The sequence below is a fragment of the Lagenorhynchus albirostris genome, chromosome 20 (genome assembly GCF_949774975.1).
Source record: "Lagenorhynchus albirostris chromosome 20, mLagAlb1.1, whole genome shotgun sequence".
Taxonomy (NCBI): domain Eukaryota; kingdom Metazoa; phylum Chordata; class Mammalia; order Artiodactyla; family Delphinidae; genus Lagenorhynchus; species Lagenorhynchus albirostris.
Window position 1 is genome coordinate 33659774 of NC_083114.1, and position 23383 is coordinate 33683156.

A 23383-nucleotide genomic window follows, 5' to 3' on the forward strand; every position below is an offset into this window, starting at 1 on the left:
AGGGAAACTTCACTGGCTGCAAATGTTGCCAAGTCTCACCCCCTGATGGAATCAGTTTGCATCTGGCTTAGCTCTTGTCAGAGCTCATCCCTGAAGATGATTTCACAAAATATGAAGGTTGCAAATGACCATGAAGGATGAGCCATTCAGAAATGTTTTCAGTATCTATTTTTCATTTTCACAATCCCATTTGCTACTTTTTTAACATTAAGTGCTTTTTTTTTTTTTGCGGTACGCGGGCCTCTCACCGTTGTGGCCTCTCCCGTTGCGGAGCACAGGCTCCAGATGCGCAGGCTCAGCGGCCATGGCTCACGGGCCCAGCTGCTCCGCGGCATGTGGGATCTTCCCGGACCCGGGGCACAAACCCATGTCCCCTGCATTGGCAGGCAGACTCTCAACCACTGCGCCACCAGGGAAGCCCACATTAAGTGCTTTTAAGATGTGTTGTCTATATCTCCATTTAAAGTTTTTGTTTGTTTTGATTTGCTTTTTTTAAACCATCCATTGATTTTGACTTGATAGGCCTGAGTTCTTAAAGGATCGAGGAAGGACTAACGTTTACTGAACACTAGTTATGTGCCAGCTTCTGGACTGAGTAGACGGGTACTTGACTCACGTCTTTATTTAATCCTCCCAAGATCTCCATGTTGAGGTATGACTGCACTTAGCAATATGCTGTGCAGTAAAGTGACCGGTTTTATTCTTTTCATAGCCAAGACCTCAAACTAGTTTCTTGTTACCTCGTGAGGTATTTTGTTCTGAAAGGACTAATTGAGCTTAGATATTGACAGATTGATTCCTGGATTTCTGAGGGTTCATTAGGATTTTGTATGTTGCTTCTAGCTCTGTTTAGTTTTGATCTGGTTTGTCCTGTCACTTTGAATTTAACCAGGAGCGTCTGGAGAAAGGCATAATAGGTTCTGTTCTTTAGATGGCCACTTTGATGGGTTAAATCTCTCCTTTCATTTGCCATCAGGACATGTCTGTAACTGACCCTGCCACACGCTGGACTTTTGTGTCCAAGACATTTGATAATGCCATAAACAAGTAATTACTAATTCAGTGAACTATTAAAAGTCAATAATGTTAAGAAATAGAGAAGAGGCAAGCTTTCTGACAAGCTGGTTTACTTTAATTAAATTGGTGAGTGATTAATATGGACGGCTGATGTCGTGGCTTTAATAGTATGCATTTAGGTCGTAGTGTGAATAAGGGATGTGTGAAGCCATTCCTACGGTTAAGGCAATACTGTGTTCTTGTTGGCATGTATCTTTCCAGTGGTTCAATTGATGGCTAAGAGTATGCTTTAAAGTTTGATTTAAACCTCCTACTTTTAATTTGTTGTTGGAAAACAGATTCCTTCTGTTCAGAGCAGTATTTCATTTTTAGGTTGATTTTGAAATGTTGCTGTTATTTGAGATGTGGATGATGTTTCTTAAAATTTTGATAACATTTATTACATATAGACCTTTATGGTGACTTTAGAGAGGACGTGAATGTGAAGTACACAAATTTGAAGATTGAAGTTACAGTTAAAGTTATAGGAGAGAGGGACTTCCCTGGTGGCGCAGTGTTTAAGAATCCTCCTGCCAATGCAGGGGACACAGGTTCGATCCCTGGTCCAGGAAGATCCCACATGCCGCAGAGCAACTAAGCCCGTGCGCCACAACTACTGAGCCTGCGCGCCTAGAGCCCACGAGCCACAACTACTGAAGGCCGCACATCTAGAGCCCATGCTCTGCAACAAGAGAAGCCATCACAATGAGAAGCCTGTGCACCACAATGAAGAGTAGCCCCCGCTCGCTGCAACTAGAGAAAGCCCGCGTGCAGCAACAAAGACCCAGTGCAGCCAAAAAAAAAAAAAAAAAGTTACAGAAGAGAGTTAATCAGTTAGATTTCTTAAGACATAATAAAGGTGTTAAACTCCAAACCAATATCAATGTCCAATTAAACCTCAGTTTTAATAATTACAAGATTATTTTTGACCATGTGTAAGAATTTTATTGAGATGCATTCTAGTTCCTGTGCTGCTGTTGTTGATCTGTCAATGTTTAGACCCAATACAGCATCAGCATTGGCATTGGATGGCATTGGATTGTCAGCGTGGGCTCACTGTTGTGCAGGCTGCACAGAACAGGAGCCCAAAAGTCACATTTTAAATGCAAAGTCGAGAAATTTCATCACACGGCAGCGTCAGGGGAAGGCACACACGACTGGCCCTGATTTCTTTCAGTTTCCTTGCTTTAAAAAACACCAGAGCCTGACTTCAGTACTACTGCTTCATTTAGACAAAGGTAAAAAAACCTCAGAACAAAGCCTAAAATAGTTCATTTGATGGAGCCAGCTAGGAAAGAGATAAGAATTGGCTTAGAACTCTCGAAGAAACTTTTCGAACACAAGGGGTACCTTGGCAGTTTACTAGGCAAATATGTGGCCAGAATTGCCTTTGCTGTACTACTAATAAGCCCAATATCAGCTGGCTGGGTGTAAATTAAACACAGCACTCTAGCAGCATTTTAGTAGACCCAAGTAAAGAATTTAGCACTTTAGAAATGGGGAACACTACGTGTTTACTAAAGTGGGCATGAAGTCTCCTTGTGAAATTATATTCAATGTATAGCTCCTTTAAAGTAAATTATATGGACCATGACTTAGCATAGAAAGGGGAAGTTAATAAGCATCTTAAAATATGTATGTGTATTGTAGATCTAGAATAGAACCTAGTTGCTGTAAAGTTAGATAGCGTCTTTGAAAATCATCAATGCCAAACTGACTTTTTACCAACTAGGGCCTAGAGGAAGTAAGTGACTAGGATACGATCACCTCATTTAGGACATTGAAACCCATGTGCTCTTGTTCCCAGTTTGATTTTCTTTCTAGCGTATTTTGCCGCCTTTTGATCTGACACACTTAAAAATCCACTTGAGCGTTTCCTTTTCAGATTTGTATCTGTTTAGGAAATTGGAGATCCAGTGTATCTGTTTGCATTCTGACAGTTCACATGTTACCACTTTTGTGCAATTATGAACTTCATTCACTTAACAACTGCTGTACCAGATGCTAGGTTTACAAAGACTAATAAGAGAAAACCCCTGCCCAAGGAATTTGTGTCATCTAACAAGAGCAAGATTCTCCTCAATTTTGTATAGTCACACAGCTCCTCTTGAAAAGTATGACTTTGGTAAAATTTAAGTGGAGGAAATAAATGGTACAAGAGAGCAATCAGGTCCTTGATATAAAAACGTACATGTAGTTGCCTAGTGTTGTCTTATCACAGATGTGCCTCATACATTCGTTAGCACACAGGTTTTTCCCTCAACAGACACCTGATCTAATTCCTAAAGTCATGTCTCAATAACCTGTAAAAGACTCTAAGAGATGCTGTTAGATATAAACTCTGGATAATAGTATAAATTCACTATTTTCCAGGCATATAGTCATTGTTAGAAGCCAGTATTGAGATGCCGGTATCCACTGAAACCTATTTCAGATTAGAAGAGCATTCAGGGGACTTCCCTGGAGGTCCAGTGGGTTAGACTCCGTGCTTCCAATGCAGGGGGCCCGGGTTCGATCCCTGGTCAGCAAACTAGATCCCGCAGGCCGCAACTAAGCAGTCCGCACACCGCAACTGAGGCCTGGCACAGCCAAAATAAATAAATAAATATTAAAAGAAGAAGAAGAGCATTCAGGGAGACACTGCTTTGGGAAAGATCCCTGGTCTTCTCCTTACTTGCTGCAAGTAATAATAAATCCTTCCTTCTTCCCCCCCAAAAAAAGAAAAAAAAAAAAAAGAGCATATTCAGGTTGTTGATGGGTATTTGAGGGTTCATTTTGCTGTAGCCAACTTTTGTGTAGTTTTGAAGTTTTCTGTAATAAAAAGTTAAGGAGAAGAAAAGCCTTCAGATTTCTTTCTTCCATTAATTGATTCAGCAAATATGTGAGTACCTACTGTATATTTATTGAGTAACTGTTGTTCTAGGCTGTGCTGCCTAATGCAGTAGCCACTAGCCACGTGTAGCTACTTAAATTGTAGTTAATTAATTAAAGTAAAGTTGAAAATGCAGTTTGTCAGTCACGCTAGCCACATTTCAAGTGCTGCAGCCACATGTGCTAGTGGCCACTTCAGTGGACAGTGCAAACACTGAGCATTCCCAGCGTCACAGGAAGGTCTCTTGGAGCTCTTTTAGGGGCTGGAACAAAGCCAAGTCCTGCCCTCATGAGCATTCATTCTAGCTTAGAGACAGGATGATAGTGTGACCCTGCAGTGGAAAACGATGAAAGAAGGGGGTCTAGGGTGGGGATGGGATGGTTACTGTTTTCACATAGGGTGGCCCGGGGATAAGGTGATATTTGAGCAGAGCCGGGAGGGCAGCGAGCAACAGAACCATGTAGGTATTGGGGGGAAGAGCGTTGGGGACAAAGGGAATGGCAAGTGCCAAGTCTCTGAGACATTGCAGAGGCTAGCATGTGCCAGGAAAATCGGGGAGGCCAGTGCCACTGGGGTGAGTAGGTAAGAAAGAGTGGGATAGGAGAGGAAGTCAGAGAGGTAATGGGAGGCCAGGTTCTGAAGGACCTCATAGGCCACTGTAAGGCATTGGCTTTCACTGTGATTGAGATGGGAAGCCACTAGAGGGTTTTGAACAGAGGAGTGACAAGATTGGACTAATATTTTTAAAGAATCACTCTGAGGACTGTGTTGAGAATAAACTCTAAGGAGGCAGGGTGGCAAACAGGAAATAGGAGACCCTCATGATAGTCTGGGTAAGGGATGGTGGTAGCTGGAACTAGGATGCTTTGGAGGGACTGCTGAGAAGTGGTTGGACTCTGAATTTATGCTGAAAGTTGAACTGACAGGATTGGTTGATGGATTGTGTGTGGAGTGTGGAAAGAGGTGTCCAGGACTTTAAGGTTTTTGGTTTGAGCAATTGGATGGATGAAGTTGCTGTTTACTGAGATGGGGAAAAACAGTGAGAGAAGCTAGTTTGGAGGAGAAATCTGGAACTCAGCTTTGGTTATACTAGGTTTTTTTCCCCCCATGGACTGTGTTGTCTTTAATTATTTATTTTTTTTGGTTTTTTTTTGTTTGTTTGTTTGTTTTTGTTTTTGTTTTTTGCCGTACACGGGCCTCTCACTGTTGTGGCCTCTCCCGCTGCGGAGCACAGGCTCCGGACGCGCAGACTCAGCGGCCATGGCTCACGGGCCCAGCCGCTCCGCGGCATGTGGGATCTTCCCGGACCGGGGCACGAACTCGTGTCCCCTGCATCGGCAGGCAGACCCTCAACCACTGCGCCACCAGGGAAGCCGCATGCATAAATATATTAATGTGTTTGACTTCGGGTTGCTGCCCCAGGCTTCACTGGGACGTTTATGGTATATACACTGTATCACCTTCCCCCAAATCGAAAAAGTTCTGGATTCCAAGACACATCAATCCTCAAGGGATTGTGAATCTGTATGACAAAGGGACAGCATGCAGGGGAGTCAAGGATGTTGACCAGGAGTGACTATTCTGATGGACTGTGGAATCACGTGCACCTGAGTAAGGAGAGAAGGGAGCATGTGAGGAGAGGAGGAGGCATGTGAAAAGGTGGCAGGATCAATGGGTTATCGATCCTGGTGGGGCTGAAGAATTATTGGAGTCTGAATCCCGGAAAGAGAGGTTGAGGTTTGTTTCAGCTGGGCTTTTAATCCTTAAAGGGCATAATTACAGAATACAAGTTAGTACTGCCCTTTTGGTTTCTTACTTGTGAATCCTTTTTAGTAAGATCTTCTCTAGTTCTGAATGACTCCCTCTTTATTCTTTCGGTACAAACGATATATTGTTTGTATTCTTTCATTAAAGGAATCATTGCCAAAGAATGTCCAGAAATAGTGATTGAGCTGGTGTCCCAAAGGATATATAAGCCCTCTCCTCACCTTTTTTATAGATAGAATAAATATATATATATACACACACCAGGACATCTGCCTGGTGACCAAGGGACAGAATACTGGAAATGGGGGCTGTTGGAAGTTCTAAACAATAGCACTCCTGGCACATTGTTACTTTTGGTATAGATTAGGAAGAGTGGCTTAATGCAGTCACTTAGTCCTTGTACAATTCTTTCTATGTGTAGGAAAAAGAAAGGAAAAGCAAATTGGCAAAAAGAAGTTCTTTAGCAGTCGAATTGCCTAATTCTCACTCTGTCTTCACACATTAGAGCCTAATATTGATAGTGATTTACTTACCCTTCTAGTTAATAATTAGACATTGGGAGACACTATATATCACACCTAATGGAACGTATGGGGTCTGATGAGAAAGTTTTCTGTTTCGACTAATACATTTTAACCCAAATGGCCAAGCCAAGTGAAATATCATGGCCTTTGAAATATTTTAGAACTGTGCTGAGAAAACAGTGTGACTTTATTCAGTGGATGGATTTATCATCCCTTCCAAATCACAGGCCTTAGCTCCAGCTCTGGAGTGGAGGCACGAGGCAACACTGAATCAAAAAGTGGAAAAACTAATCAAATCCTTAGAGACCAAGGACAGTGAGGCGGAGTTAGGCTGACTTTTTCAGTGGTAGCCTCTAGCTGTACATTTTCTGATTTTAGTAAGCAAAGGTGGGTTATCTATAACTTCAGTAGTAAGGTGCACTTGGATTTTATTCATACACCCTGATTTCCCTCCATTCTTCCCTGTGTTATTATTCTGGTAAATATTGTACTTGCCACTGCAGAAGTTGGGTGCTTTTCATCTTTGATCACAATATCTAGAACTCAACTCTTTCCTTTTAGAAATATCATTGAATAGTCACTGTGTACAAGGCTGTGCGCGGAGTTCTGTGGGAGGAGAGAATTTGAGTGAGAGCGTACCCTGCTTACAAGACACTTACAGCCAAGCAAGGGAGACGACATGAACATAGACAACCAGAGTGCTTGGCCAGGGAGTGATAAAGAATTCATGAGAGGGAGAGATTAATAACAGTCTGGGAGAATTAGAGAAGGCTGCCGGGAGGAGATGACGTTTGATCCAGGCCCTTGCAAAAGGATAGAGAGGGTGATCTGGAGGGTGAGGTTGAGGGGCAGGCTGAGGAGGAGGGGATTGTGGGAGCAGGGGTGGGGGTGTGGTCACAGGTCATGGAAAGGGAAGAGCAGTTAGTTGTCCTAATAGAATAAATGATAAGGGAGAGCATCGCTTTTGCCCCAATTTAGCATGGCCTAGTTTGGGAAAGCTCTGCAAGTAATAGCCTACTTTGCAAGTATTGACTCACTATTTTTTGTGAATCTTCTGTGCTTTTTACATTTTCTTCCTTCCACTCTGCTTTTCCTTCATTTCATATCTTATTTGTTATCCACTGTTGACAACCAGTAGAAAGAAACATTGAATTACTGTACTTGTTCATTGTTGTTGTTAGCAGCTGTCGTGATTCAGCTCTGGAAGGTGTTGAATTTTTTTGTCCCAAATTGCATTTTGTGATTATCTGATGAGTATTGTTATCTGATGTTGACAGTATTTCTCTTTATTGAAATACTTACATTTTGCTAAGTGCTTTACTTTTATCATCTTTTAAAATCACAAATCAACTTTGTTGAGGTACAGTTATTATGAGGAAACTGAGTGTCACTCAGAGAGGTCATATAACTTGTCCCAAACTACGCAGCTAGTAACGGGCATAGCTGGAATTCGGAACCCAGATGTGTCAGACTCCAAAGCCCTGGCATTTTACGGACTCATTGGCAAATGTTTACAGTTACATTGAACCATGGGGCGCACTCACTCACGGAATTGAAAGCTCATATCCGGAAGCATGAGATCTTAGAAAATGGGAGATGGAAACCTGCAACTGAGATTTGACAAACCTATTTCATAGATAAAAGATATTTAAATAGAAAACACTATACTGAAATTAATTCAGATCTTTATTATAAAGATGTCAAGACACCTTTCTTGTAGTAAAAAACCAACTTGAAGTTACTACAGGAAGGGGTCAGGGTGTGGGGGAGTGGTTAGAGGAAGCACAAAAGATCTGTTTCCTCTCTTCTCTTCCCGAGAAGAACCAAGTTTTTCCTTTGGGAAATGAGACCCAAGAGGGAGGCTAGATCTACATCATTTTAACAGTAAAATAATGAGAGCTGTTTAAGATCTTTCCATTCATTTGGATTAAATAGTTTTTTGTTTTTGTTAATTCAGGTACTCTTGGGATGGTTAAAAAAAGGGTAATTCCTACCCACTTAAACCACCCAGTTCTCTAGGCCCCGTGTGAGTTGTGAGAGAAGGAGAATATTGTTTCAGGAGGAGGAGGTGCGGGTAATCGGTAGTGATAAAAACAAGGAGGTTCCTCAGTTGCTTGGGTAGGTAGTGGTGCTCTGGATTAGAGGCAGGGTATTTCTTTTGTTTAAAAACAAAAGGAGTGTGTGTGTGTGTGTGTGTGTGTGTGTGTGTGTGTGTGTGTGGTAAATAAACAAAAATTTGGTATTTTCTGCCAGAAGTAATTTTTCCCCCTCTGTGTGTATGTATATTTATTGAGCTCCTTCTATGGCCAGTGGACAGGATAGAGTGGTGAGCAGTCAGATACATTCTCTGCTCTCTGTGAGGCAGACAGTCGGCCAGTGGAGGAAATAGACAATAGGCATGTAATCCGCCAGTAAAATGTAAATTAAGTACAGCAAGAACATCATGTGAATGTGTATCGAGGGGTGCAGTTAAGATAGGCTTTCCTGAGGAAAAGGTGGTTGAGCTGAGAATTAGCGAATGAGGAGAGAAAGTGGGATGTAAGCCGGTTAATGGCTAGGGAAGCATGTTCCAAGCAGTTGCAGGTCCAAAAAAGGGCTGCATGGTGGGAGCAAGCCTGGGAGCGTTTCAGGTACAAAAGGAGTGCTGGTGGGACTGGAGCACCGAGGTGGAAGGTTAGGCTGGAGAGGTGGGTAAAGGGGCCTTTAGGCTGCAATAAGAATTGTATACTCTGGCGTATGTGCATTTTGAAAACATTACTCTGACTGTACAGAGCAAAACAAAATGAAGGAGGGGCAGGTGCAGATGCCAGGAGCCCGCTACACTAACTCAGGTGAGAGCGCGTCTCTTTCATTCTTCATTGCTTCTCCAGTGTGCTAAATGTTTATGGAGTGAATGAAGATGATAACAGCCTATACAGGCAATGGAGACAGAGAAAAATAGACAGGTTCATGAATTGGTGGATCACATATATAAGTCTTGGAGATAGATTAGATATTGAGTGTAAGGGAAAAGGAATTCCAGGGATAACTCTTAGGTCATTGAAGCCTTGAAAATAGAATGAAATTCTTGGCGGGGAGCATATGGAGTAAGAAGAAAAGAAAGCTTGGGACTTCCCTGGTGGCGCAGTGGTTAGAAATCCACCTGCCAATGCAGGGGACACAGGTTCAAGCCCTGGTCCGGGAGGATCCCACATGCTGCGGAGCAACGGAGCCTGTGAGCCACAACTACTGAGCCTGCATGCGACAGCTACTGAAGCCTAGCCTGTGCTTCACAACAAGAGAGGCCACCACAATGAGAAGCCCGCGTACCACAATGAAGAGTAGGCCCTGCTCACTGCAACCAGAGAAAGCCTGCGCAGAGCAACGAAGACCCAGCACGGCCAAAAATAAATAAATAAATAAATAAATTAATTAATTAAAAAAAGAAAGAAAGCTTGGAACTGAGTCTTGAGGGATGTTAGCATTTAATGTTTGGGTAGAGGAGCTGGCTGAATATGGCGTAAAACGAAGGTGCCTCAAAGATGCCAAGAAAAGGGTGTTTCAGGAAGGTGAGAATGTCCAGCGTCACTTGCTGCTTCAAGAAGTCTAGAAGGATGAGTCGTGACAGATGTTCATTAGAGACGGGCATCTTGAGACCTGGGCCTGAGGTGTTTGAGTAGAATAATGGAGCCAGAACTGTTGGGTGGTGCAGAGTTGGTTGAGGAGTGAGTGGGCAATGTGCAAAGGGGACAGAGAAAAAATAGTTACCTACGGACAGTGGGTCACCTTGTGGCTATTTTATACTATAGGTGTGGACAATATAGTATATGTGGATTTATCTTTTGTATGCTTCAAATATAGTATGAAAATTGCAAATGAATCCTTTTGGGTATAATTTGAAAGACTGGAGATCTGAGAACTAAAAAAAAACGGGTAGTAAAGCAGGAGTTAGAGCAGAAATATTTCTTCACTAAGAATTCTTGTGGGAGCTAGAGAGGAAGCTGAAGGGAGAGTAAACCCAAGCCTTATGAAGCCACTTTTTATATCTATCATTAAGGGAGGGGCTGAAACACATGTAAGAGGGGTTGACTGCACTTCTTTCATGTGCTCTCTATGTATTGGGGAGGGAGTTTGAAAAATCCTGACTTGACGAGGCTAAGTAAGTTACATACAGGGTTGCCCCAACCTTTTTTCCATCTCAGGCATCTGTGGCTATGAACCATGGAAACCTGAGAGGTAGGAGTCAGTAACTGTGGGTTACAAATTCAGAAAGCCTGGGAATATGAGGCTATAAAACCAAATGCTTTAAAAATTACTTGGATTTTTGATAAGGGTGCCAAAACAATTCAATGGGGAAAAGAATAGTCTTTGAAGGGACTTCCCTGGTGGCGCAGTAGTTAAGAATCCGCCTGCCAATGCAGGGGACCATGGGTTCCATCCCTGATCTGGGCAGATCCCACGTGCTGCAGAGCAGCTAAGCCCGTGCGCCACAGCTCCTGAGCCTGCGCTCTAGAGCCCGTGCTCCGCAACAAGAGAAGCCACTGCAATGAGAAGCCCACGCACCACAACGAAGAGTAGCCCCCGCTCGCCGCAACTAGAGAAAGCCCATGCACAGCGATGAAGACCCAACGCAGACAAAAAGAAAGCACAAAAAACAATGTATTCAAATAAAAGTAAATCTATAAAAAAAAATAAAGCTGTTTAAAAAAAAAAGAATAGTCTTTGAACAAGTGGTGCATTTTGGATATCCACATGCAATAGAATGAAGTCGGACCCCAACCTCATACCACACGTAAAAGTTAACTCAAACTGTATCCTAGATCTAAATATAAGAACTAAAATTATAAAGCTCTTAGAAGAAAACATGGGAGTAAATCTTCATGACCTTGGGTTAGGCAGTGGCTTCTTAAATACAATACCAAATACACCAATGACAAAAGAAAAAATTGGACCACATCAAAGTTAAAAACTTCGATGACAGTCCACAGAATGGGCGTTAATAAGGGACTGGTATCCAGAGTATATAAAGAACTCTTAAAACTCAATCATAAAAAGACAACCTAATTAAAGAATGGGCAAAACATCTGAATAGACATTTCTCCAAAGAAGATACGCAAATGGCCAGTAAGCACAGAACGGTGATTAACTTCATTTGCCATCAGGGAAATGCAAATCAGAACCACAATGAGATAATACTTTACACCCACTAGGGTGGCTGTAATGAAAAAGACAGGTAATAGCAAGTGCTGGCAAGGATGTGGAGAAGTTGGACCCCTCATATGCTGGTAGTGGGAAGGTAAAGTGATGCAGCATTTTTGGAAGACTGTCTGGCAGTTCCTCAAAATGTTAAATGTAGAGTTAACTGCATGAGCTAGCAATTCTCCTCTTAAGTATAAACCCAAGAGAGATGAAAGCATATGTCCACGCAAAGAGTAGTACATGAATGTTCATAGCAGCATTATTCATAATAGCCATAAAGTGGAAGTAACCCAAGTGTCCCTCAATGGTGAGTGGCTAAACTTAATGTGGTATATACATACAAAGGAATATTTTTTTATGCACATCATACAAAAATACTCTGATCAATTTTATTACAAACATATGAAATTTTAAAGAATTTTTATTGGAGTATAGTTGATTTACAATGTTGTATTAGTTTCAGGTGTACAGCAAAGTGATTCAGTCATACATATACATCTATCCACTCTTTTTTTAGATTCTTTTCCCATATAGGCCATTACAGAGTATTGAGTAGAGTTCCCTGTGCTATACAGTTGGTCCTTATTATCTGCTTTATATATAGTAGTGCGTATGTGTCATTCCCAGCCTCCCAGTTTATCCCCCACCCCCCGCTTATCGTGACCGTAAGCTTGTTTTCTGCATCTGTGGCTCCATGCAGCAATGGACGATGCCACGGCATCCACGAAGGAATGTTACTCAGCCATTAAAAGGAAGGAAGTACCAACATATGCTACAATGTGGATAAAGCTTGAAAATCTGTTAAGTGAAATAAGCCAGTCATAAAAGGCCATATATTATATGATCCTCTTTATATGAGATGTCCAGAATGGGCATGTCTATAAAGACAGAAGGATTAGTGGTTGCTTAGGGCTACTGGGGGTATGTGGCTGGTGGATACTGGGGATGACAGCTAGTATGGGGTTTCTTTTAGGTGGGATGAAAGTGTTCTAAAATTAAATATGATTGCACAGTTCTGAATTTACTAGAAAGTGCTGAATTATATACACTCTGAATTGGGTGAATTGTATGGTAAGTGAATTATAGCTCAATAAAGTTATAAACAGTTGTTTGGCATTATCTGCAGCAAATCAAAATAAATGTTATTTGTATTATTTCTAGTATGTTTTCATGTTTTATTTTACGGAACAGAAAGATATTCATAAGAGATTTTTTTAAAAAATATATTTATTTGTTTATTTTTTGGCTGTGTTGGGTTTTGGTTGCTGCACGTGAGCTTTCTCTAGCTGTGGCGAGCAGGGGCTACTCTTCATTGCGGTGCACGGGCTTATCATTGCGGCGGCTTCTCTTGTTGCGGAGCACGGGCTCTAGGCATGCAGGCTTCAGTAGTTGTGGCACACGGGCTCAGTCGTGGCTCACGGGCTCTAGAGCGCAGGCTCAGTAGTTGTGGCACATGGGCTCAGTAGTTGTGGCACATGGGCTTAGTTGCTCCGTGGCATGTGGGCTCTTCCCGGACCAGGGCTCGAACCCGTGTCCCCTGTACTGGCAGGCGGAGTCTTAACCACTGCGCCACCAGGGAAGTCCTACTTGCATGGTTTTAAATAACGTGTTTATATGACTGTTGATTTATTGATGTCCATCATTTTTGAAATCCTCTCTTGATTTCCCATTGTGGTAGTGAGGCCCTGCTCCCTCCTCACTCCCAATACTTCAGTTCTCCATTCTTCTCTTGTACTTATTGTCGCAGTTTTGTGAAAACAGTTGTTTCCAATATATGATTAAATAAATGTTCACAAGTGATGTACTATGATTACATTTCCTTACAAATTTGTTTTTTCCTAGAGCGAATAATACCCGCTTTTAAAAGATGTACTTAACCTATCATTTTCCCCCTTTCTCCTGGAGCGCTCGCTCCTGGAGCTCCCTGGACTCTTCCTTTCTGGAACAGACTCTCTGGGGCTGTGCCATCTGTAGTCCTGGGACTTGCCTCACTTCTTTCCTGAGGTAGACCTGTTTTCTAACATCTCCTGTCTTCGTCCTTCTTGCCGTGTGCTCTCATTTTACTGAGGCACATCTTCCTGTGAAAGAGCGTGTGGAAAGTAAATTGTTGAGTCCTTGCCTATGTGAAATGCTTTATGTAACTCTCATACTTGGTTAGGATTTTGGCTGTGTATGGAACTTGAGGTTGAAAGTTATTTTCCTCAGAATTTTGAAGGCCTTGCTCTGCTGTCCTCTGGCATCTGTTATTGCTACTGAGATGTCTAATCCCATTTAGATTTACAGTCCTTAATATTTAGGGTGACTGTATAATTCATTGTCAAAACTAGAACCCTTGAGGTGCTAGCCTGAAAGAATAGCAGGACAGCAGGCATTAACCAGGACTCTCTGGGGTAGCTGGGGCCATGTGGTCATCCTCTTTACATGTGACCTATTTTTCCTCTAACCATTTAGGATCTTCTCTTTGCTTCTGGAGTTCCACATTTCACGATGATGTATCTTACAAAAGGTCCTTTTTCCTTCATTGCACTAGGTTGCACTAGGTTGTGGTGGGTTCATTCTTGTCCTTTGATTGGGGAAGTTTTAAAAATTATTTCATTAATAATTTTCTCCTAGCCTTTGTTAGGCAGGTGTTTGACATTCTGGATTATCCTCTAAGTTTTTTTCTTCTCTCACAAATAATCAGGGGGTATCATCTTTGGGCCTTTTGTTTCATATCTAAGAGATTTTTGTACATTTATCTTCCAGTTATTCTATTGAAATTTTTAAACATTTCTGTTTTGCGTTTAATTTCTTGTTTTACTCTTTTCTCATAGCATCCTGTTCTTGTGGAAATGTGTCTTCTCTCACTTCTCTGAGGTCATCCATCGTGAGTTCTTTTCTCTTTTCTTTCTTCTTTTTTTTTCTGTGCGTTTGTTTCGTTTGTTCTCTGCGTTGCTTTCTTGAGTCCCTTTTTTTTCTGTTTGTTTTGGTCTGTGTCTGAGGCTTTCCTCAGATGTTGGTGATCCTTAACTGTCCCTTCGTGTTTCAGAGTAAGGCATTCAAAAGTATCTCTGGAACCTGGGCATAGCTTTTTGGCTCCTTTATATATAATTTTGCTGTGAACTAATGTCTTGGTTGTTAGAACTTGGAAATCTTATTTTCCGGGGAGACAGGGGACGACCATGCAGTTTCTCCAGAAAAGGCTCCTCTCCTCTCCTGCCTAGGAAATTTTACACATGGTGCTAGCGTTCTGTGTAGAGGGTGGGGGAAGGAGACAGAAGGTCCTAGAGTTGAGCATCGAGCCTTTCCCTTATGCCCCATCTCAGCCTTACGTGCCTCACATCTCTCAGTTTGGAGCTTTTGTGGCCCAGTTTTTCCAGAGAATAAAGCTTCTTTTCTCCCTGTGGGGTAGTCACTTGGTTGTGTGGGATAATGGAGAAGGCCCATGGTTCTGCCGCCTCCCCATTCTCCACCTTTCAGGGTAACTGCCCGCCAAGAGCTCATCTCACAGGGATTCTGTGGGCCTCATTAGCTCCACCCTCACCTTTATTCCCTCTGGACATTTGGGTGATAACTTCCTTTTACTCCTTCATCTCCTGTCTTTGAAAATGTTGTGAAAAGCTACTCTCATTAGCTCTCCCTTTTCTCTTCTTTCTTGCGGGTTAATACATTTATTTTTTTCCCTCTACTGTCTTTTAGAGGAGTTGAGAAGGGAGAAGAGATAGACTAATGTGTTCAAACTGCCATTTTTAACTGATTCTGGCGTGCATTTTTCCAGGCAGAGTATTATAAATGTTGATTCGATTCTGAATAGTACTGTCGGTGCCATTCCTCACATATGTTGTTATGGGTTAAATAGGTTTTTGTGGGCTGGCCTGGAAACCCAACTACATCTATGATTTTCCCCTAGAACTAGAGAAACAATCAAGCCTTTCTGAATTGACTCTCTGGAGGAATTATAACAGGCTGGAACAAAAATATTTCATATATCTCTCCATTTTCCAAATCACATAGAAAATTAGGACTATTGTATCATTATTGTTGAAATAAAAAGCTCCAGTAACTAACAGAAACTGGAATTTTAATGGAAAAGTTTGGTCATAAAGTTAAGCTTTGAAAATTGAACTGAGAAGCAAAGCTAAGTTCTTCAGCAGTATCCCTAAAACTTCATTATTCGGCAACTTTTTTGAAAGCATTTTTCCTAATTAAATTTAAGCCCAGTGATAGAGCTGTGGGAAATAGCAATAGCCACGAGAAGCATTTGTTTACTTATTTTCGTGCTACTTTCTTATTCTTGCCTTGCACACAACAGGGTCTTCTGAAACATTGGACTGAATAAACTAGACTCGGCCAGATAGACGAATAAAACTCTCTTCCTAACCATGAATGACTAAGAATAGCTGTGAGACACTTGGGTAGTGAAAATGCAACCCAGAATATGTAAAGTACACAGGGTGCTTGAGACTAAACGCTGCACCAGCTTGGTGTTGGAACTGCAGAGACCACGCGAGTGTAACAGACCCACTGCGGTCATGCGGCTTCCGTTTCCAGCCTCCCACGTTGTGCTGGGGCAGCCTTCCCTGAGCGCTCCTTCCCAGTGGCCGTGATGGCCCCAGTCTCAAGGCATCAGAGATCATTAGGAAAACCAGGAATCGTGGCTGTTATCTCTTATGTGGCTGGAACAAGGTAAGGGCAATGAGATGTAGTGATCCCATTATTTTCCTTCTTTTTTATTTTGTTTTCTCTTCTTTTTTATTAAAAGAAAAAACGATTCTTTTTGTTAACCTCTCCATCCCCCCCTCCCGCCTCCCCTAACCTTGCTTTTGACAGGATGTTGGCTAGGAACCAGAGCCCATTTTGGCTTAGCCTTAAGGGCAGCTGTTTACAGAGTAGCGGTGTTACATAGGGTTCCTGTGTCGTATGTCTGTGTAACACTGGATTTGGATCTTGTATTTAGCTGCCAGAAGTGACTGTGATGAAGTAGGGGAGATAAACTGATAGATTGGCTGTCAGAAAGATGTTGGGAGTCAATCAGATAAACAGGGCAGAGAAATAGCTTGCTGTTTTCTAGTGATAATAAACCAGAGGCCTCTGGTCCCCGCATTTTTAAATGTAATTGCCATTGTAGTAATAATGTCTAAAATAAGCAAATGAGAAAACATCACAGGAGGTTTTTTATTTGCGATTGAGATATCCTTTTCCCTTTTGCAATAAAGTTTTGTCCTATATGGAAATGAGTATTTTTACAAATTTGTTTTGCTTCTTCCAGTGCCTATTTACATAAACAAATGACAATTAGAGAGTGAACTACTTTCGTAGGAATTTATCCCTCCTTCGTTATCCTCCCACAGACTTTGGCTGTTTAACTTGATGAACTATCTATATTGCTCCCATGCCTTACCTACAAAATAATTACTTATTTTTGTGAAGAAACAAGTTTTAAAGTCAAACCTGTGTTATTGACAGGTGATAAGCAGGAAGGAGTTTATTTTAGTGTCTTCTCTTGGATTTCTCTCAGAAGATTTTTTATTTATTTATTTATTTATTTTTGGCTGCGTTGGGTCTTCGTTGCTGTGCGCATGCTTTCTCTAGTTGCAGCGAGGGGGGCTGCTCTTCATTGCGGTGCGCGGGCTTCTCATTGCAGTGGCTTCTCTTGTGGAGCGTGGGCTCTAGACGCGTGGGCTTCAGTAGTTGTGGCACGAGGGCTCAGTAGCTGTGGCTCGCAGGATCTAGAGCGCAGGCTCAGTAGTTGTGGCGCACAGGCTTAGCTGCTCTGAGGCATGTGGGATCTTCCCAGACCAGGGCTTGAACCCGTGTCCCCTGCATTGGCAGATGGATTCTTAACCACTGTGCCACCAGGGAAGTCCCTCTCAGAAGATTTTTGGAATTTTAATCTCTGTTGCTATTTCCCTGTATATAGCACTTGTGTAGGAGAGATGATATCTAGTTTATTATTGTAATTTAAAATTCTCCTTCTTTAGTGTTTAACTTTTAAATCCATTGCTTCTTCTCACGTGGGACTTTAAGATCCAATGCAAATTCTTCAGTCTGTGTGTAAGATACAGATTTAGGCTTTGATTGCATGCGGTGGGATACCCAGTATTAAGAGGAGAGTAGGAGAGTGATTTAGAGTTCCCCTGGAGTTAATTGTGGGGCTGAGAGACTGGCTGTCTGTGTTGTGTTTCCAGTATGCACATACGACTTTCTTTAGGTTCCTTATTAAAGTTGTTGTGGCTGTGAATGTGTTGGTGTCATATATGGTTAAGTTATTTATCAGTAAGCATGCTAGGGTACCAGCTGTGGAAAGCAAGAGAGTGAAGTCCACACTTTTAGTTATATCTAATAAAGGCTTTTTGCCTAAGGAAGACCTTCCTGACTGCCGGAGGTTATAGGTCAGAAGTTAACCATGTACCATTATCCTGTTGGTGAGAAGCTGATGCGTGTTCCTCTTTGCCACCCAGCCCTTCCCACCTGACCTTTTATAGATTCTCCACTGATATCGATGAGGTGGACAAAACTAATCATAAAAACAATGAAGGGAATGTTGCATACTCATTGATCCATTTGAAATGAACTGCAGTACAATAAGTCTTTCAAATGGACTTTGTTCTCAGCTATTGCTTATAGCTCTTTTTAAAGATATATAAATATGAAAGGGTTAATGGGAATTCAGTCATGCTCTTGCCACTGAGTTGTCCCTTATTGATTGTAGTTTAGAGCTGTCACTATGCCATTCAGAATTCCTCCTGTGCCCTTTTAAAGTCAGTTGGTGCTGGGAGATGATAAATAAATCACTTGCTTTCCTTTTTCCCCAGCTCCTTCGAGAACTCATAGAACGGAAGACCAGCTCCTTGGATCCCAACGATCAGGTGGCCATGGGAAGGTAATTTAGATATGGCTTTCTATTCATGCAAGTAGCCTGTGTAATAGTTTCACCCTCTGAGTCTCCTTAATTCAGCCTCCAAGGCAACGATTGGTCCTATAATTATAAAAGTTGAGAGTTCCCTGGTGGCCTAGTGGTTAGGATTCCGGGCTTTCACTGCTGTGGACCGGGTTCAGTCCCTAGTCAGGGAACTGAGATCCCACAAGTCATGCCGCACAGCCAAATTAAAAAAAAAAAGTTAAGCAAGATAACAAGAACTAGACAGACAGAGTGATGGAAATTGTTTACCCTACCTACATTGCCTTAAGTGCAGTTTGAATAAGAGATTATAAAACGCCTATAGGTGTTTATTTTAGGGTTTGTTTCACAAAGTCCTTCTTAATCTCTTTGCTCTCTGGATTGGGCTGTGATTTTATCTGTATCAATCTCTGACCAGTGGGTAAAAAGCATCCACCCAGATGCATGCTCTCCGCTGTCAGGACGTGGCACTGTGCACAACAGGTTCCTTGCTCTGGGAGAGTGTGCCCTAATTTAGACCTCCACCCCTTCAGTGAAAGCTGTGGCACAATTAGAAATGGAACGTGGCGGCATTACCCAGATGTCAGGGTAGAATGGAAAGTAGTGAAGGAAGGCCCTTGTGTATGCTTCATCCTGTGGCTGGAAAATAAAAAGGACATTGAGAGTGCTACCTAATGAATAGTGTACATTTAAATAGCCATGAGCCATAATTTGCAAAAGCATGAAAGGAAACAAAAGCTGCAAGTATCAGAATGGGATTCTGGGGCAGAGCAGCATTTTGAGATCACAATGAAAAATTTGTGTTGATGAAATAATTTTATGTGAGTAAAACATGAATTTTAGGGTAGGATGTTGATATTTTGTATATCTCTGGAATGCTATAGAGAGCTGTTCACCATAAATTTAATGTGATAGAGCAAATTGCATTTAAGTGATGATTATATTGTACATTTATCTGACTTTACAATAAAATAGATTATGGTAATTAAGATTATATTAAGATTACAGTAATTGGATTTCCCTGGATTTTTTTTTTTTTGATGTTAAATTTTCATTGTGTAAATCAGGTAAGATGAGTAGCTGCTGCTGTTTTTCCTTTTTTCCCCCCACATTTGTTCATATGAGCAATATATGAAGATTTTCTTAGCCCAGTATCTTTTATTTGAAAAATTAATTTCTTTTAATCTAAAACGACTGCAGACTACCAAATGTAAAATAGATAGCTAGTGGGAAGCGGCTGCATAGCACAGGGAGATCAACTCGGTGCTTTGTGATCACCCAGAGGGGTGGGATAGGGAGGGTGGGAGGGAGACTCAAGAGGGGAGGATATGGGGATATATGTATACATATAGCTGATTCACTTTGTTATACAGCAGAAACTAACACAACATTGTAAAGCAATTATACTCCAATAAAGATGTTAAAAAAATAAAAGTAAAATAAAATGACTGCAGAATATATGAATCTTGTTTGGATCCTGATTCAAGCAAACTAACTGTAAAATTGAGACGACCTCGTAAATTTAGAGTGAATATTTGATAGTAAAGAATTATTGTCAACTTTTTTTAGGTGTGACAGTGGTATTGAGATTATATTGGGGCTCTTGGTATTGAGATTATATTGCGGGAAAAAAAGCCCTTACCTTTGAACAACACATTCTGAAATATTATAGCTGAAATGAAAATTAAATAAATAAAATGACTGTAAAACTAGTATCAATAGTGGATAATTCTTAACACTTAGAAAAGTGGAAAGCACAGGAAAAAGCAGTTGGGCATTAACAATGGGAAAATTAGATTTAAAGAATTCACGTGCTCAAACCAAACAGCAGCTGCAATATTAGTCATAGAACAGGCCGCGCAGCTAAAACATTAAAAGCAAACCCAAGCAGCTATACTCAGTTTGATGGGTTTTCCTGCAGACTGGTAGATTTAGTGCTTGTCACAGTAACTCCAAATACTAAGGAGCATTGTTAACCAAATTTGCTGTAGAATTTCCCAGCTGCCATTTGTTTTTGTTTTTGTTTCTTTAAGCCATTGCACAAATCCTCGTCTGTTGATTAGTCTCTGTGGCCCCAGACTGTCTTGAGGAAGTTGATGTAGGTTGATGATTTCTTTCTGCAGTGTTGTTAGTGAGAAAAATTCCGATTTGTCGATACATGTAACTATTTCCATTAGTGATGATGCATAACATCGCTTGTGAATTTCCTAGGCAGTGGCTTGCAATCCAGAAGTTAAGAAGCAAAATCCACAAGAAAGTAGATAGGAAAGCCAGCAAAGGAAGGAAACTTCGGTGAGTTACTTTTTAGAAAAACTGTTAATCTTGTGTGTTGTTATCCATATCTCTTCTCTTGCATGTTGGCTATTACATCATTTTTCTATTTCTTTTGATGATTCTGTTTTTCAGGAGCAGAAAAATAACTAAAGCAATATTTGAGGCTTTTTTTGAGACTCCGGTTTTGTTTTTACTCTGTAATGGAAAGAGTTTCAGTTACTTCTTGTTCTACTGTTGTGAATGGATGGGTTAAATGATATTTGCATTTCCCTGAAAGAGAAATAATAAGGAAATAAGACAAGATCGTTGAAATTGCCTTAGTTTTAAAAAATGATTTCTTTAGAACAATATAAAAATTGTACTTTGGAGTCGTTTAGACATAGAATTATATTGGTCCATTTTCATGATGCCATACATGTACGCAATATGCTAAAAAGGTAAAAATGAAGGATTCCAGAGAATGTTAACACTGTGCTTAAATGAGATGAGGAATATAATTTGTATGAGAACAGAGAGACATTTCTGAGTGTAGGAAAGCCCTCAACCCTGTGAGCCCTTGAAGGAGTCTTAAAAGTATGGAGACAAAAGATGGGGCAAGAGTAGAATTGACATTGCTATGCTTTCAGACTTAGATTCCTTGTAACTATTTTTATATATTACATAATACCACTCTCACAGGGCCTCAGTGTCAAAGAAACTACTTGTAATTCAGGTGCACACTGAAAAAAAAATGTTAAACTCATTGTGTTAGGACAGTTTTAGGCAGATAGCTAATCCCACATCCTTATTAGAGCCTGCCTGTCATTAAATTCCCTTTAGACAAATGTGGATCTGTCTCATTTTTAAATATATTCAGAGAAGCAGATTTCACTACTTCAATTAACCTGTTTTAGTATTTAACAAAACTCATCAGGAAATGCTTATTTTTCTTAAACTTTGCAGAAGTGCAAAGTAGCTTTTCATCATCTTGTGATTGAAAGTCACTTTCTTAAATCTCAGGTTAAATTGTTATAATTTGTTTATGTTTTTTCATATGTTGAAGTTTCCAAGTCTTCATACTTCTCCAAGTTTGTTTTCAGTGTACTGGTTAAGAGCATGGTCTCAAGAGCCTGACTGCCTGAGTTTGAATCCCAGCTTTGACAGTGTGGGATATGACACTCTAGTAGTTACTCCGAGCAAGACCCTTAAACTCTCTGTGCTAGTTTCTTCATCTGTAGAATGGGGATGATAATAGTACGAGACTTGTAGGGTTGCTGTGAGGTTTAAATGAGTAAGTATATATACAGCTTTTAGAACAGTGCCAGAGACACAGCAAGCACTATATACGTGTCTGTTGCCATCATTCCTATCATTATTATTGCTGTTATTATTCCAAGACTGGATCAGTCTCCTCCTGGAACGTTCATTTACTTACTCACTCACATACATGCCTCTTTTGTACCTGTCTCTTCTGTACACCCACCCCCACCCCCCCACCCCGCCTCGGCCTGGAAGGATTTAAAGAAGAATGTTATTACTAGTACTTTGTAATTGACCAGGCTGATTAAATACCTACTCTTTAATTTTGAGATTAGACTTTTCTTCAGTACGGTGCTTTTAAAATTATAGCTTTGAGAAAGACAAATACTCTATGTTATCACTTGCGTGTGGAATCTAAAAAATGAAACAAACGAATGTACCTAACACAACAGAAACAGGCTCACAGATACAGAGAACAAACCAGTGCTTACCAGTGGGGAGAGGGAAGGAGGGAGGGGCGAGATAAGGGTATGGGATTAAGAGACACAAACTACTGTGTATAAAATAAATAAGGAGCAAGCATATATTATACAGCACAAGGAATATAGCCATTATTTTATAATAACTTTAGATGGAGTATAATCTATAAAAATATTGAATCACTGTGTTGTACACCTGAAACTAATAATATTGTAGATCAACTGTACTTCTAATTAATTAATAGCTTTGTGAGGCTTTAAATGCTCTCTAGAGGGAGGAGCCCAAGATTTCAGATCAGGAGACTGGCTCTGTCCGGCTCTATGATTTTGGTTGCTCTTTATTCTCTGAGCCTCACTTTTCTCATTTAATAAGTGGAGATACTAATCCCTACTTTATAGATTTGGTTTGAGGATTAAAACAAGGTGAATATGTCTGGTAAGTAGGAAGCATTCGAAAATATTAGTTTCTTTGGTTTCTTGTGTTTATCTGTTGACGTTGCTGTTGCAAATATACGCTCTTCAAAAGAACTGAGAGTGGCCAAAAATGCCTTTTTTACATTATCATATGTTTATGAGTTTTAAAACTATTAGGGCAAGTAGCTATAATCGTGTGTCCCTTGAGGGCAAGTATTGCACTGTTTTTTCAAGACAGTTCCAACCTTAACCGTCTACCGTAGTGCCTCATAGACATGTTTTTGGATGATTATAACAGTAAAATTAACACGCTTGTCAGGTAAGACTTTCTGTAAGATGCAGCATCCACACTTCACAGTGTGAAGTGAGCAGACTAGGAAGAGTTAGCCTAGGGAAAGGCCACAAAGAATAATGTTTGCCAAAACACAGACTTGAGAGTGTACACGTCCGTTTTGGGAACTGCATTTGTTTTGGCAGAGACTTAAACTGAGTATGGGGGAATAGCAGGAGATGAGGCTGTATGAATAAGTGAGCGCTAGATTGTGGTCAAGCTCAGAATTCAGACTTTATAGACTGTAGCAAGTCATTGAAAAATAAGGAAGCCTGAGCACCTGTCACAGATTGGAGGAGACTTAAGGAGACACCACAGTTAGGTGCAATGTGGGGTCCTAGGTTGGATCCTGGAAAAGAAAAAGGACAC

The 23383-nt window shown here is 40.9% G+C and overlaps 1 protein-coding gene across 2 annotated transcripts in view; it reads left to right on the plus strand.

Moving 5' to 3' along the window:
* AATF (apoptosis antagonizing transcription factor) overlaps positions 1-23383 on the plus strand; it is a 98732-nt gene that overhangs the window by 45232 nt on the left and 30117 nt on the right. For both annotated transcript variants that reach the window (XM_060135663.1, XM_060135664.1), the window contains exons 9-10: positions 18192-18259; positions 20489-20569. In XM_060135663.1, coding sequence (XP_059991646.1) covers positions 18192-18259; positions 20489-20569 — 149 coding nt within the window. The remainder of the gene's footprint in view (positions 1-18191; positions 18260-20488; positions 20570-23383) is intronic.